This window comes from Carassius auratus, chromosome 8, assembly GCF_003368295.1.
Source record: "Carassius auratus strain Wakin chromosome 8, ASM336829v1, whole genome shotgun sequence".
In the NCBI taxonomy this organism is placed as follows: Eukaryota; Metazoa; Chordata; class Actinopteri; order Cypriniformes; family Cyprinidae; genus Carassius; species Carassius auratus.
Window position 1 is genome coordinate 10,455,525 of NC_039250.1, and position 17,764 is coordinate 10,473,288.

Consider the following 17,764-nt stretch of genomic DNA (forward strand, 5'->3'; position numbering starts at 1 on the left):
TTTATAGCTTTCATAGTCTTTTTGTTATGGTAACTGTCTACCTCTGAATAAACCAGAGAATAAAATTCAACAATTACTACAATTAATGCAATAATAAAAATGTTTTTTTTTTTAAAAAAGTTTTACTTAGCCTACTTAATACAATTTTCTGCAGTCAACTGAAAACCTCGTCAAACTCTGCCTTCTTTAATTGGTAGAAGTTAAAGTAGTTTGCAACAATGTTTAATGCAACTGGTAGATGAATACTAATGTTTACACAGCTTAGTTTAACCGCTAAGCTGACTTTGCAGAGAGTGGAACAGCGTCTGTTATGTAAGCCCAAATGTGAAGTACCAAAAGTCACCACCAGAGGTCTATAATTCCCCATCATTCTCCCAGCCATGAATACAAAAACACAACAATAAAATGAATGACGTTTCAAGGTTGTATTCATTGAGATTACGACATTATCAGACGCTTTTTTCCCTGTCTAATATGTGTTTTTTGAAGAATTGTTGTATTTTCAATGCCAGAGCCTTTGATTTATATTTCATTATTTACCTTTCTTTCTCCCCTTTCTGGGCATTGGGATTATTTTCCCTTCTCATTGTAATGTTTCCATTCACCCACGTTAACTATTACATTGGTAATAATGTGGAGATGATTGGAACTGTGTGATTTTAAAATCTGAGTGCAAATAAAAGCAAACAGAATTACATGACTGAAGCCATTATCTATTCAGTTTACTTAAGAAGATTATGATGTGCATTCACCTTTTCAAACAAATAATGACAGATGAGTGGGGTGAAAAATGGTCACTGTGATAGAAAATGACCAACATATGACCACTGAAAAGGGTGCAATGTAATTAACAGTTTTCTCTGGATAGAGAGCCGAGCAAAGCATCCACAGAGGATGGAGGAAAAATAAACGACTGCACAAGTTTATTGCTTTGTAATAAGGGGTGAAAGAAGGGTGGGAGGGAGACATAAAGAGATAGAAATGGACATACAGTGTGTTCCACACTTCCTTCAGGCAATAAGGGAAATAGAAAGATAATGGAACTAGGACACAAGGGACTACAGAAGTGAAGGATGAAAAAGAAGGGACTTGGAAGGGACGAATAGTAGATGACGAAGTGATATGACATTTAAAAACTTTAACTGTAATGCATCTGTGTGTCTGTCCAGCTTTGCAGCTGCAGTCAACAAATGGGTGGAAGAGGCGTGAGTCATTGTAAGTGTGTGTGGTGGCGTGGCATTTGTATGTGAGAGTATGATTTTTCAAAAGTAGGTCAGTCATGGTGGACACTGGGTGCCATGCTGATTCATAATAGATAAACAGAAATTGGTCGTCATGTTAACGAGCGCCGTATGCCCACATCCCATGGTTGTTGAGCTAACAAGCTGTTGCAACGCATGTGGCTTGTTAAAGCAGAACAACATAAACTTTAGTAGGCTATAGGATTCGATTGATGAGGAGATATAATATATTGATCGCATCACATTTTACAAAAAAAAAAAATCCAAAATGAACCCATAATGTTATCTCTTCTAAAAGGTTGTTCATATTAAATTCCACTGCATTATCATGACAATACTTCTCTTCCCCTCTAAGCTGGCATTCAGGGTGTGTATAGGCTGGCATTCATTGTGTGTACATGTGTTTGTCAGCATTATGTTTGCCCTTTGTTCGATTAGCATTGTTCATAAGAAAGCAAAGATAAACTTCATATTAAGGGTGTGACTCTCTGGGTAAACAGCCAGGCTTAGTAGCATCTGTGTGTCAGTCTCTTGATAACCCTGATGATTTCAAAGACCATTTTCAGGCAGCATTTACGGGAACTGCTATAACAGTATAATTTTTTTTACATATCAGATAGCAGCAGGTAATAAAAGATATCAGCTGTCACGAGAGTTATAGACCACAGGTCTATTAACTTGGAAAGTGTTGTTGGAGGAAGTAACCTGGTATCTGTGAACGACCTGAGTGTTTGTTAGAAAATTAGGACATGTAAACCCGCAGGAAAAGGACAGGAGAAGAGATGTGGTACCATTAGAAAGAAGAATAAGTGAGTAAGAGACCTGACCTTCAGTAGTGGCCATTCATTACAATGAGGATATTCATGTCATTGTCATGACAGCAGGGTGATAAAAAAGATGTACAGCTAAGTGTAAGCATGCAAGTGCCACATGATGCTTCAGAAATCTTTCTAATATGCTGATATGTTGAAAACAGTTGTTAGAAATTGTTTGACAAATCTGATACACCTTGCTGAATAAAATTATCCTACACTATATAAATGACCCTCTTAAGTCGTTGTATAATTTATACAATTCATACACATTTTTTTATAGGCTTATCATTTCACCGTCTTTAACCTGATTTTGTTGTTTGGTGGTGATGTTTTAGCTGTTGACGTATTGTATATCAACTGGCAAGCATGCCATCTGCGATTGTCTGTCCCTTATGAAATGATTTGGGCAGCTTGTGTTTACTTGCATGAGTAATATATGTTTATTTGGTCCAGAACTGTAATCTGCACAACAGTAGTATGCAAGACACTAATTTATTTTCAGGTAGCGTCATCTGACATTTTTTAATGATGCTGAGGATGCCCTGTGGGAACAGCGTGAGATTAAGATGATTATATGTTGCTGCTCATTAGTTTCATTTGAGACACTCAAGAAAAGCTTCTTGAAAATGATCCATTGTAGATGGCGGATGAACAACGAGATAATCATCTCTTTGTAATATAATTAGAGATGAGTCAACAGAGACTCATGGCTTCATGTGTTTAGCTGCTAAACAAAATGTCCAGACGACGCAATTCCGACCATCTGGGACGCGGCGGATCATGGAAACCGTGAGCAACGGTATACGGAGGAAACTTTAACGGGCCCGAGACGATGGTTTGGAATAAACACTGACTACAATTCTGGAAGTCTCCTATGACAGAGGGGTTAATTCAGGAACATACTTTCCTATAGTACGATACAATGTAGGTCTAGTTTATATAATGTAATTGAAGTAATAGGGATTTTAAAGGGGTATTTTTAGCCTGGGTGAAGATTACTGGGGGACTTGCAGAAGGGAGGAGAGAAGAAGGATCAGAAGATGAAAGGAGAAGAGAATGATGGAGGAGAGGATGGGCAGGGTAAAACTGGATTACACCCTCGCGCAGAGAAAGAGAGGGATTATCCAGCCTCTGAAAGAGGAGAGGAGTCAGCGGATTAAACAGATAACGAAGAGGAGTGGTGAGGGGATTACGCTGATGAGAGCTGGATTCACAATAATCCCTTCTGAAAAAACAACATTTTATCAACTGGCAAACACACTAGCACTGATTGTTTCATACATTCCTCCATAACCTCTTCCACTCTGTTATTCCACCTGAAGTTCATTTGCCATTAGATCAAAATGCACTTCTAATCTCACTTAACAGTAACTTTCTTGTCATGTTTTCCAGCAGACATTTCATTTAAAGTACGATGCTTCATTCACTGTCTCTCTCTGTGTGCCTCCACCTAATGTCGGACTCCTTCCCGTCTCACTCTATTCTCTGAGTGAGCAAGCTCTAATTTAAGAGACTGTGGTTATATAAGACAGATGGTCAGGAGGTCAGTGATTGTTTGTGTGTGTGTGTCACATAAAGAAAAAATACAGAAAAGGGGCTGCTTTTCAATGAAAATATGCAATTCAAGACTGCAGGAAGGTGAGGAAGAGACTCTTAAACAGGAAGAGGCATCTAAACAGAGGAATAATAAAAGGGGAAGCAATGCTTCTGGAGCGGAAACGTTCGCGTGTTTACCCCGAGGAGGTCTGTTTTGACAACGGTGCACAAACATTGTGACAAAGGCTGATTTCCTCTGTTCTAAAACAGAACACTCGGTTTAATGCGGTGGAAAAGAGACGGAGACAAAGTCTGAGGGAATCAGAATGGTTCATAATGAAAAAAACAACAGCATCACTCAAAATAAACAGGCATAAATCTAAAAAAAAGGGAACACATGAGAGATATTGGACTGAAGGAAAATAGAGGATGAGAAGAAGGAGTGGCCACGCAGGAGGGAGTGACAAAGCTTTCTGTCAGCTTCTGTGTGTTTCCGCTGTTCTACTAACCTACTTACTATAATCCCTGCTCTCCTCATTTCATAATTGAGACTCCCTGGTTACATCATATCCTTTCTATCTTCCGCACACTTTCGCACGTCCTGTTATTTCATCCCACATTATTATTGTCATTGTTAGAGCATCCTGAAATAAACTCCCTGCTTTGCCACAAACTTTACTTCAGCTCTCAGTCACCCTCACTTTCATACACAAGATGTTTACAGAAATTTGGTAACGTTCTTTGAGATTCAAAAATACTTTCACATACAGTACACACTGGTGTATCTAGTGGATAAGAACTCATTGTGCACGCCAACATTACATATTTATCCAACATCAGAGTTTTTGATTCAAGATTTAAAAGAAGAAATTGGCATATCTGTATTCATAGACTTGTGTTTCTATTTGGCGTCATATTGCCTACTCCTAAAAATACAGGTTCTTTACTGGCATCTGGTTCCACGAATAACCTTCAAGATCCATAGAACATTTCCATTGCAACGGTTCTATATAGTGGAAAATGTAATTAACACACAAAAAAAATATTCTTTTAAGATTTGTTCGCAGAAAGGTTTGAAAGAGAACCCCAAAATGGTGCTTCGTGGCATTGCTGCAAAAGTCTCCTTTTGGAACCTTCATTTTTAGGAGTGTAATGTCCATGTTTCTTATTTCAGAGCTGATGATCTCCTTTTGTCAAAATGAAATACTATATTTTGCAGTGATTATGATTAAATGCTGTTTATAGAACAAGACATCACTTATATAGACATTTTTGCTTATTCTATTTGAGAACTTAATAATACTTTGGTAGGCCTATGGCAAAGCTATGAGTTCTGTCTTTGATTAATTGATGTGGGTTGTTTTATTCTCATTTCTATACAGATGTGGGTATAACGAAGTAGATTTACTCCATTACCTTTAGAAATTTGAGGATCTTTATTAGTTGAACACAGTGTATGGTGTCTGTGAACAATTCCACAGTTAAACACTTCATTTTATTCAAGTAATATTGTCGTAGTGGTAAGCTAGATCAACTGTCAAGTGAAATGTGTAGAGTGAAAAGCCCAACTGAAAAATATCCACACCACCTACAATATAAATATGTGTGCAGGTTTGCTACAAATATTGTAAAGCTATGGTAAATGGCATGCATACATTTAATCAAAACCACCTAAAAGCACACAATAAAACTTTTATGTAGATATATCAACCTTTTTAATTGTAACGTTACTGGGCTGGTCTTATTTAAACCTATACAAATTTTAACTACAGATCTACACTTTAGCTGACCTTTTCACCTTGTTTTGAATTACTTCATATTTGTCACTGGGAAAACTGTGTTGAAAAAGCCTCAGTAGTCGAGCATGTTTGGTTTTAAGAGGAAGGAATAGAATGCTGTGATTTTTTTTTCAACGGGCGCTGTGCTGTAATCGCCAACAATCGGAGCCGCGGGAACCGCGAGCCCGCGAGAGATTCCCACGATACTGTTGTGGTGACACACTGCCACACTTTCCCACGCGCGCTCGAGCCCTGGCACACGGATCCTCCTTAAAGCGCGTGGCCGAGTGCGAGTGCGCGCGCCGCTGCCTGGGGGCACGAGGCGGGCCGGTGGAGCGAGATCATGTGAGAGTCCACGCGCCGAAAGTAGGTTAGACTACAGAGAAACACAGACGCAGAGAGAGAGAGGGAAAGAGAAGAGGGCATCATTTTATTGCATAGCTGACAGTGCGACAGTGGGGGAAAAGCCTGTGATGAAGCGGAATTTACTCACCGGATAAGAAGAGCAAGCAGGCTGTGCAATAACTTACGAGGTTTAGAAGTTATTTTCTTGCAACCGCTCTTTATTTATTTTTTTGGAGTTTTCAGAATTTTACCCGAGTTTAACTTTCGGCGCTGATCAAATGTACCGGAGTTATATTATCGTCTGCAGATAATATATCATCAAAATGAGAGGTAAGTTAAAAGAATAATGCATTTATATAAACAATATTGTCTAATAACTTTTGACAGCGGTAATCTTGATTGGGTTTGCTTTGATGTTGCAGGAACTGCGCAAAGACCTGATTAAAGGAAAGCACGCGCAAGCGCGCAAACAAATATCGCTCAGATAATCTGCAGTTTGGTTGTTTGTAACATATTACGTTTCGTTCTACTTTGGTAGCTGCTCGCCACTCAAACATATACAGAAAATAACCAGTACACGGAAATGATAAACTTTGCATAGTTCTGTTTTGTTTCTTCGCTTGCAACCGTGAAAGGGAAGCGATGAGCGTCATGTAGGAAACGTCTCATGGGTTGCCATGTCCGGCTTTTATAAGTAAAATCGGGATTTTTTTTTCATGTCTCTACCATAAAGTCTCTTATAAATATGATTGGTTTATGACTGTCAGACACGCATGTATGGAAATACACATTTTAGCCAAAAACTATGCTTATGAGAGATTTAAGATATTTGTATATGTGTGAAACATTTTAATAATTTTTAAAGGTATATAATTATTGAAATAAAGTAAGACTTTTTGATAATTTGCTATAATAATTCCGTTATTGAACCATTTTCTGCATTGTATGCTTACACACAAACACACACACACACATATATATATATATATATATATATATATATATATATATATATATATGTGTGTGTGTGTATGTACTGTTCTAACCTTATTGAGACTTGTTATAGCACTTATATTATTGCTCTTTTTGTTGTTTTTGATTGCTTCCACTGTCCTCATTTGTAAGTCACTTTGGATAAAAGCTTCTTCTAAATGAATAAACGTAAATGATATATATATATATATATATATATATATATATATATATATATATATATATATATATATATATAATAATAATAATAAAAATCTATATTTTGCAACATCCCTCTAAATGTAGTTACTTTTAACTGCCACTAAGCCAAACCCATTATGTAAGAATCAAACAACATGTTTGAAAATGCTTAAAATGTGATAATCACGGGGGTACTGTCATTTGAACTTTGTTTACTTAATGGAAAGTTAAAAATACTGCATTATGGTCGTGAGTAAAGTTGATATGCCTTTGGTCAAGTGTGTAACATTTACAGATTAACTTGAGTTCCGCTGAATGTTTGTGTTTTTATCTTGATAAAGCTTATCAATAAGTTGAGGGGAGACTGTGAGCTGCTGGGACACAGGGAGTGGGGTGTATCTGCTGCGCGTTGCGTGTTGTTGTTTTTCAGTCTCAGCATGGCCGCCGGTGTGTGACAGAGGAGAGTCTGTCTTTCTGCTCCATTGACCTACTTCTGTCATTGACGATTACACAGCATATTACAACACTGAGAGATCAGGAAGAGAATTGGTCAGTTTTAAGCTCGGTTAAATGTTTTCCTCATTGTTGGCATCGTTTATTAACCTTAACCTAGTGTTGAGCATAACAGCTTGATGGCAAAGGGACGTTAAACCTAAAAAGCCGTATGAAGGAAACAGCGTCTCCTTTGGTGCAAAGGCGTAACAACGTGTCAAGCTTAATTAGCTTTCATGTCAGTTATATTAATTTATTATATCATCAAGATGTTTTATTTTTCAGTTGCTATATTTATGCTTGTTGGAGACTTTTGTAAGAGTTTCTTTACTGAAATTCACTGAATGTGCTAAACAGAGACTACAGTAATAGTAGAATTGACAGTTGTAAAGTTATGTTGTAAAGTACAGCCATTGAAAAAATATAATTAGATGAGCATTGGATATTCAGTATATTTTTTCGGACTTTGTCCATGATCCTGAGGAAAGGCACTCTTATATTTGCCGAGAGCTGTAGTCTGTAAGCCACTGTGGCTTTAAAGACTTAAGCAATGAGCAGTCTATAAATGAATACTGAGCAGCTTAATGCAGTGGCACTTTGACACCTGCCCATGAAGTTTCCATTCATTTAAACCACCACTTAAGCTCAGGCATTGGTAGAATGTGAACAGCCGCTTGGCTTGAGGGTTTCTTCCAGAGTAATTCGTACAATATATTTATCATAATTGCTGCACACCTAAGGTGCGTTCTTATGTTTTTTTTAGTTAATACATATTGAATAAAAAACCCAGTCTTTTTGTAATGTGAAGCTCATCTCACCTTTTTTTCCCTTAATGACTCCTTGATAATAATGACCAAACTATTTTTTGTATCTTTTTAGCATTTTTATTATTGCTGTCAAACGATAAATGGCATTCAAAATAAAAGTTTTTGTTTATATATATATATATATAAGTGTGCTTTTTTTATTATAATAATTATATAAATGTAAATACATGTACTTATTTTCAAAATATATGCTGAATGTGTGTGTATTTGTATATACATAATAAATATACACAGAACATGCATAAATTATGCAAACAAAAACTAATTTGGATTCAGTTAATCACGATTAATCTTTTGACAGCACTAATTTTTATGCAACTTTGTTCACTTTTTTCTTATATATTCAATATAAAAGACCAAAAATATGTGAGAAATGCCTGTATTTATAGAGACTTTTATTATTTCACAATCCCAGTAGGCATCAAGATAATTAATGCCCATCAAGAGTCACCTTACACTCCCTATCAGCTCATGTTTTTCAACTTGGTGTTGTACTTATACCAGAGAATTACTCAATCCCTCTGTACATATTTAAAGAGACTCTTGGGGTGTCATTCCACCATCTCAGTTTTACTTAGTATAGATAGGTCGTTTTTAAGTGATGTGGGAGAGGAAAAATCATTACAGCTGACCACAAACCTCTTTGAAATCTCAAGTAAACGTAAGCGGATGAAAACTAAACCCTGTTTGTGTGAGTTCAAAGCATCTGCGGGTGAGGACAAAGAGCAGACTCAAAAATTGGCTCTAATCAGAATGTCACACACAAATCAAATCACACAAGTTAGGTTAGTTATACACTGTGCAATGCAAATGCAAGGTACAGGGTAAATGGGACCTTTGGACGTTGCTGAACAAAGTTGTTTGATTATGTGAGATAAAAGGGCAAAGTCTCTGAATATGTGTTGGGTTTTTCCCAGCATCGCTCTATGAAACTGCTGACTGGTGTTTGATGTACTGACACACTGACTAACTGACATAGAGTGGCCGAGAGAGAGGAGATGAGAAGAGCTAGATTACTTACCCCAGTTTACCCGATAAACATAGCACTCTAATAAATCTCCTCTTAATTAGTTTTCGGCTGTCTGACTGCATTTGCCTCCGGCTTCTACAGCAGTGCTCGAATCAGTTAATCAACCGGAGCTGTTTGCTATACTTTTCATTTGACTAAGTGTTTGTGGAGATTGGCTTGATATGTTATTAATAACAGCTTTTAAAAGATGTGTTAATTTATAAAACTGATAAAAGGGGATTTTTGTCTTTTATACACCAGCTTATATCAGAGGTTCTTGTATTACCCGAAACAACAGGCAGACATATTATTGGCAATTCTTTCAGCCCTTTTGACCTCAGAGTTTTAGTCTGTGATATTTATTCCATTTTTCATCGATGAAGTTCATTGAATTCATTTGAAAAAGTTTCTGTACCTAAAGTTTCTTGCCGTTACTGTTTGGTATGTCATACTTTCATGTAGTCATTGCAGTTTGCTTTTATTTGACATTTTGCATTGTGATATTTCCGATATGAAATTTTTTGTTTTGCGTTATGAATGTGTGTGTGTATCTACATTACTGATTCATAGCATGGTATAGGCTTTATAAAATTCAACCTCCAACTGCCATGCACCGCATTCATAACTTAAAAATAGATTATGTGAGCGCTACGAGACAGCTGGGACTGTACTCAAATTCTTGACAGGCTGCCACATGTTGAGAGCAAGTGTAAGTTACAGAGCCTTTAATGAGTGCACTGTAGATATTCCAAATGTGCAAAAGTCATAAATCACTCACATGCATTACATAAAATGCACCTCTTGATCATATGTCACTTATTAGAAAGAAAAAAAATTATTTGGTGTCGCATACAGAGGCCTTGGATTTGTCTGAAACTGAAAACTTTTCCTGATAATATAGTGGTCTTTGATTTTTGTGGTTCCACCTTAAACATGCCAGAAAAGGAAGAAAAAAAATTAATCAGATTACAGCGATTGCGAGGTTACCACACAAGCGCCTCCCTCGGCTCAGTAGGAAAGTGTGTCAGTAGAACAGCTCAGCCACATAGCCTGACAGTGCTACGCAGGTGAGTGGCATGTGAGCGGACGAGTCAGAATCAAAGCCACGCTGTCACGAGCCAATGGGAAAGGGGGAGGGGTGGGATGAAGGCATGCTCGTCACTGCGTTGCTAGGGTGATCTCCTCTGAATGAGTGTGTTCGTGGAATGTAGCCAGACAGCAGTTATATAACACGGGGAGGGTGGGGGCCAGGGGCTCAGAATGGGATAGAAGGAAAGACAGCGAGCGAAAAAGACCAAATATGTTCCGTTTAGTGATTTCACTGACATATTGCATTATGGAATACATTTTCTTTTCTTTCTCAGTGCTTTAGCAGATTGTGTTTGCCAGCGTGTCTGCTTGATGTTTCCAGAAGCTATGTCTCTTGTTCCCCCCGCCCCCCTCGCAAACTCGATTGCTCATATGTGATGCACACATCAACAAGCATTCAGGCCCAAGTGTGAGTCCTCATGTCATTATCTCTGGACAGCAGGTTCCCTGTCACGATACATTAGCCATTACCTAAGATATTACGTCATTGCTCAAACCATATTAATGACATTTCCTACATCCAGATCACCTGAGAGGACAGTGTTCCCCGGTAATAACCTTTTTTGGGATCATCTGTAACGGGGGAACTTCTGAACCATAGGCCTCTCAAGAAAAAAACGCAATTCAGTGATAGTCTTTCTGCTTGAATAAACAGTTTATTGAAAAGGACAGCTTGTTTTATTGGGATATAGAGGACTTACTTGTGCAAATGTAAGTGTAAATACTGTTGTTTGGTTCTAAGGAATTCTTTGCGTTCAAAGGTTCTATTCATGAACCTGCAGCTGTTTATAATTCCCATACAGAGCATCACAATCTGCTTAATTCCAGCGCAACTGTGCCAAGCAGAGAGCGAGCTTTGTTTATAAAGCTGTTTTTGATTCTGTGGTCCAGGGCCTTGTGTTATTATGTCACCCTGAGTGGGTCAAAACCTAAAGTCTTTGAATATGAGCTGTAGCGTTTAACCCCTCTCTTTATGCATTAGATGTGTATTGTTACTGTTGAAGGAATATGACACTAGCCAAGTTTCCACATCCCTGTGAGAGTCAGACCAGACCTTCGGGCTCTGTGCCGACCTATATTTCTTTTGTCATTGAACGATTGCTCAAAGATCAATGGGTCAAACAAAGAACGCTGCCGTAGCTCACATTAGAACTGTAATGTAGATAGTGGATGGCCTTCAATGCTTTGTGCTTTGAGTCAGGACTCTTCTATAGGCTGTGTATGAGATAAGTGTGTCAAACTGTAGCTAATGTTTCAACCATTTCTCCCTCTCTTAGCACAAATCGAAGTAATCCCATGCAAGATTTGCGGGGACAAGTCATCGGGCATCCACTATGGGGTGATCACTTGTGAGGGCTGCAAGGTAAGTGAGCATCCTTTCATTTTTTATGCTCAGGTTTAAAGGGATAGTACTAAAGTACTGTTCTATAATAATTTACTCACTCTCATGTCATTCCAAACCTGTATGTTTTTCTGTTTTTCTACTTTGACTAATGTTTCACTGTTTGTCCATACAGTGAAAGTCAATTCTATTATTGTATGGACAAAAATACATTTTAAAAACATTGTTTTCTGCAGAGAAATGACAGGATACAGCTTTGTAACAACATGAGGGTGAGCAAATAATTATAGAATTTTATTTTTCTCTTTGAAAGACCCACATTTCTTAGACTTTGTTTAAAGGTTTCTGTCCAAATGTTATCCCCAGAATGTTCCCTCAGCTTCAGATAAAAAAAAAAACTAGAACAAACAGTATTAAAGTATACAAGACTTGCAAGAAAGTTAGAGTACCTTGTAGTTACACCCTGATGACGTCTTCAGACTGTTCCCTGAAACAGTAAACAATACAACCCCTTTATCTGATCGGCTCTCTGACGAGTCAGAAATCTCAGTCAGCTTGTATTTGACCGCAGGACACACTATGTGTGCCAGATCTGATCTAACATTTCAGACTCTCTGCTGGAAAAAGCTATGCTATTTGTATTGAACCACATTTCTCAACCATGTTTTGGAACCATCATGGATTGCAAATGGCATTAATAAATCATATCATATAATTGCACTGGTGGCCGAACCCATACAGCTAGAGATTTTGGTACTATCTATAACCTTTATTTGCGAACTCAGAGGAAATGGAAATAGAGCCTCTTCTTGACCTTCTTGTGACCTCCCTTTTTCATTCATCAAGGGCTTCTTCCGCCGAAGTCAGCAGAACAATGCGATATACTCCTGCTCCAGGCAGAGGAACTGCCTTATTGACCGAACCAATCGCAACCGCTGTCAACACTGCCGCCTGCAGAAGTGTCTGGCGTTAGGCATGAGCCGCGATGGTGAGTCTAATCTTACACAAGAGCGCATTTCCTACTGTAAATGGAAACTCCTTGAGTCCTATTAAATGCAGCTGTAGACTCAGTGTGAATATAAGGACTTCAGGACTTCAAAGAGACATAGACATATCGGAATAATTAATGTGGTATAATGTTGGCCTGCTGGTTTTTTTAGCTTGTTTTTCAGTTCTTTGCAACTATCAAATCTAACGTTCGTCTTTCTTTCCACACCCTCCTATTCTCTGCAGCGGTGAAGTTTGGACGCATGTCAAAAAAGCAGCGTGACAGCCTCTATGCAGAGGTTCAGAAGCACCAGCAGTCTCAGGAGAGGGCAGGGGGTTTGGGCAATGGTGTACCCGCTCATGCTGGTGATGAGGTCGGGGAGAAAGGCAGCAGTCACGGCCGGGCCTACAGTCGGGGCTCCAGCACCACACTTAGTGACCTGGATGATATAACCATGCTACCAGACGGTCTTCTCTTTGATCTGCCGCTCACTCCGGAGGAAGCTGCTGACTACTGCAGCCTAGAGCTGCTGGGAGGAAGCAGTGGGAGCAGTTCGTCCTCCCAGAGTTCTCCTGAGCCGAACAGACAGGAGTTTAGTGACACGACACACATCAAACACGAGTACCAGACCCTCCACGAGACGGGACTTTACACACGCTCATTACTTAACCCACCTGAAGGCTGTTCCTTGATGGAAATCGGTTAGTATACTGTTCTAATTGGAATGCATGCATATTATATTATATTATATTAATGATATCTGGCATAAATCACTATACAAACTTTGTGATGTTGTGTGTGGTCATATTTTTTAGAACGGATTACACAGAATGTGGTCAAATCCCACATCGAGACGAGTCAGTACAGCACGGAAGAATTGAAAAGATTTGCTTGGACCCTCTACACACCTGAGGAGATGCGTGTCTACCAAAACAAGGTATCTGTAACAAAACTGGCAATGGGATGCATTTTACTTTTTAATACCATATGTATGATGTGATCCAAGCGATTGCCCAACCCTGCATTCCATTATAATGAATCACAAAGAATACAATTGTTACTGTTCAAATTTTTAAGAGGCTAATTAAAAATACATTAAAATGTACGTCAAATGCACATCATAATTGCAGAAAATCTGAATATGGGTGGAAGAGTCTAACATACATTTCTTTATCCTAGTCCACAGAGATGATGTGGCAGCAGTTTGCTGTGTTCATCACGAATGCCATCCAGTATGTGGTGGAGTTTGCCAAACGCATCTCTGGATTCATGGATTTGTCTCAAAATGACCAGATTATCCTTCTCAAAGCAGGTCAGCATCAACTGTCCACATTAGTAAATAAATACCTGCAGTAAATATAATCAAGTGCCCAGTTTATATTTATAATATAGTGTATATATTATCAGTATGATAGTTGTATATTTGAGATCAGACTGTATGTATTTTTTGCTTCTCAACTGTGTTCTGACAATTGCTCTTTTGTCATTTTTCTCTCATCCTTTTCCTTTTCCATTCGTTTGCCTATTTCCTCCCTCTTTCCTGCCTTTCCTATGTCCATCTTCTGTGTGGCACTGTCCACCCAGGCTGCCTGGACGTGCTGTTGATCCGAATGTGTCGGGCCTACAACCCCATCAACAACACGCTGTTGTTTGATGGAAAGTTCGCAAGCCCTCAGCTCTTTAAAGCTCTCGGTGAGTCTCTTCCCCAGACCTTTCACATAATTTAGCACCCTTTGGCATTTCAAAGGGCATGTTGGGTATATGTATGCAATTAACCCGATCAATGGTGAACCAAGTGCTGTAAAATCATATGATTAAGTCACAGTTACTCTTTATAGAACTAGACAAACATTTAAATGGAAAACAGTTCAATTGAAACCTTTCCAGGTCAGTTGAATGATTGTTAAGGTTGGATGGGTTCCCATCTGTTTACCATTTCTTGTTCTGTTGGGCACATGACAATGTTGTGAAATTTTACAGCTCTTGCTCGATTGTATTTCAAATGTTCTCTGTGTTTTGCCTGTATGTAGGTTGTGATGATCTGGTTGGTGCTGTGTTTGAGATGGCTAAAACCCTGAGTCGGCTACAGCTGTCTGAAGAGGAGATGGCTCTGTTTACCGCCACTGTGCTTCTGTCTCCAGGTAGTTTCACTATAACTTCAGTAATAGTGAAGTAATCTTGAACTAACAGTGTTTCCAAAGGGCACATAGCCAGACATTAGAGCTTACTCTTCCACTTATTTATTTCACAGACCGTCCTTGGTTAACAGATGCTCAGAAGGTGCAGAAACTTCAGGAGAAGGTCTATGTTGCATTGCAACACTGTCTTCATAAAAGTGGTGCCCCTGAGGAGAAACTGGCAAAGGTAATGGGAAAAAATCTAAAGAATAAGTGAATAAGTTCACACTGTCACAGCTGTTAAATATGAGAAAATCAGGAATGTCAAAATAAACGTATGCAATTAATAAATATATTTATGCCGTTATTATTTTTATGCAGTTCACACACTTAATCAATTTGACATTGTTTTGATGTACTGCGTTAATTCTAAAAACTGAGCAACAATGGAAATTAGTAACAGATCTGTGCTACAAGAGTTCACCCACGCAAGAGTGCTGTTTACCAGAGAATAATGGAGACCACTTCATTTTATTATAAATATCTTAATAATAGATGGAATGTGTCAGAAGTTATTTACTTTTTAAATCAAACCCAGATGTAATTTGGAGTCTTTTTATGGTGAAATTGAATTTAGATTTAAATGTAACTTTGTGCAAATGAGGTGTCATTCACACAAATGAACCAATAGCTGCACATATTATGTATTATTATAAATACTTGTTACACATTACTATTCAAATGTTTGAGTTCAGTAAGTTTTGAAAAGAAATTAATACTATTATTTTACAAAGATGCATGAAATTGATCGAAAGTGACAGTGAAGTCATTTATAAAGATACAGAAGATTTCTGTTTAAAATACATTGTTTAATATAACCGTTAACAAAAAATTAACAATATTAATGCTATAACTGTATTGTAAATCAAATTAATGCAGCTTTTTAATCAGTGTATTGTTTTCCTTAAAATTCTATAAAATGCATTCTTTTCACTACAAGAACATACATTTAAACATTTAATAATTTGATCAGTCATGCCAAACAATATTATAAATGTTTTTTTTTAGTCAAGTTATGTAAAAAATAAAAAAGTCATAACTATCTTTACTTCTTCTTTTGTGTCAATAGATGGTGTCCAAGTTGCCCATGATGAAGTCTATTTGTAACCTCCATATTGATAAGCTGGAGTTTTTCCATCTGCTTCACCCAGAAACGGCCTTCAACTTCCCTGCTCTCTACAGAGAGGTTTTCTGCAGCGAGATCTCCTTTCCAGACTCCACTGAGGGCTAACAGTCATTGAAGTGTCATATTGGCTCTGATGAGAGACAGAGAGAGGTCGAGACCGTTAAAGAAAGACAGGGAATGGAAATAGGAGGAGGTAGATGGATTTGTGTTTGAGAAAAACCAGCAACACACTGACAATCTTGCACATTACACTTTAGGACTCCATCTGCAGTATAACCTCCCTCCTGATGGAGTGATTCACTCCTCTATTTGAACAGGACCCAGATTTCTTACAAGACGCTGTTAAATGTCAGCAGTCCTTTAAGGTGCTGGTTACAAATACTCATGCTACCTACATATAATGACTCAAACAGAGCAAATTATGTATATTTAATTAAAAAGAGTACTCGAGTTAACTTGGAGATTAGATCTCCCTAAAAAATTAAGTGCTTGAAAAGTGGATCCTTCCCATTTTGCGGGTACTCTTAGGAAGAGAACTATGAATGTAACCCACCTGACTTTTGGCAAAGCCTCAGGATTAAGACAGAATGTATTATGAATTCCTGACCCATATGTAAAGCAAGCTCTTAAGGCTTGGTTTCTATACATGAACAATTTTGAATCCATGCAAAACTGTTCAAAGGGACCAATGCATACACACCTGAGGTTGTAAACGCCACATGAGCACCTTCACTTTCACACTCAACACTAACGCGCAGCACACTGCACAGACCACATGTGCACATTGTGTGTTGTCTTTTGAGCTCTTTATTTTTGCATATAAATTTAAAAGATGCAACAAAACTAACAAAAACCTCATCCTTGTTACCCTTTCCCACGCAAATGCCACTTAAGTAAAGATATTTGATGATATTTTGATATCCTCATTTGATCGGAAACCACATGCATGTAGAATGATAGATGTCATTGAGAATATATTTATGAACAGAGCCTGTAGATAGCATATGTAGGCAGAGATGTAAAGTTGCACCTTAGCCCTTTCAAAGACTTCTCAACCATAGGAGTGGAATTCTGGGCTGGGGTTAGAGGCAGGTGGACGGCACTTCAATACTCCACAAAAAAAGTACTTTGCTGTCGCCTCACATTAGATGGCGAAAAGACAATGCCTCTATGAGACTTTCTGAAGTGTAGCAAACCACTCATATGGCTGCTGGGAGCAAGGCCTCAGGAGAACGCAAAGAACACTGAAGGAAGTGGATGCAAGGAACCTTATATTTTTTAAGAGACAACAGACAACCTGAGCTCGCTGTCAAGCCATGAGGACACCACAGAAATGTCGTCATTCAGACTTCTCTGATTCTACAGCTGTGAAGATACTTGGATTCACAGGCCGTACCTCATGCTTTGCATTGTCTGATGTGGGGATCAGTGTTGTGTTGCCGTGTGATTATTTTTTCCCTTTGTGTTCACTTTTATAGCTCAAACTATTGGTTGACGGAACCATCAGCTACCCCCCTGAGTTAGGGAGTACTCTTAGTTTATGTTCTGAAACTTTGCGGTTCAAACATAAGGGGAGAAAAATCTACTATCTGTCCGCAGTGTGAAAGCAGCCTTCTTTCTTCAGAGGCAGGAAGTCCAGATTGGTCTCGTGGGAGTTTTAGGAGTGGCCCAGAAACCGGAATACAAACTAAAGCCCAAAAGAGGGCTTTTCAAAGCCCTTTAGTGCCCAGCTTTGTAAGATTACAGGGTATGAGAGATGTTTCGAATGATTGATTAGGATCAACGTCCAGTTTCCTGACCATTAATTATAACCAACTCGCCTGACC

General features: G+C 38.4%; 1 protein-coding gene across 1 annotated transcript; it reads left to right on the top strand.

The window, feature by feature from the left end:
- Positions 1-5,678: 5,678 nt before the first annotated feature.
- Positions 5,679-17,210, top strand: LOC113107969 (nuclear receptor ROR-beta-like). Its single transcript, XM_026270806.1, has 10 exons — positions 5,679-6,045; positions 11,583-11,668; positions 12,494-12,635; positions 12,881-13,336; positions 13,451-13,572; positions 13,815-13,947; positions 14,220-14,327; positions 14,666-14,776; positions 14,887-14,999; positions 15,882-17,210. The coding sequence occupies exons 1-10, from the start codon at positions 6,039-6,041 to the stop codon at positions 16,041-16,043; spliced, it is 1,440 nt and encodes a 479-aa protein (XP_026126591.1). The 5' UTR covers positions 5,679-6,038; the 3' UTR covers positions 16,044-17,210.
- Positions 17,211-17,764: the final 554 nt, after the last annotated feature.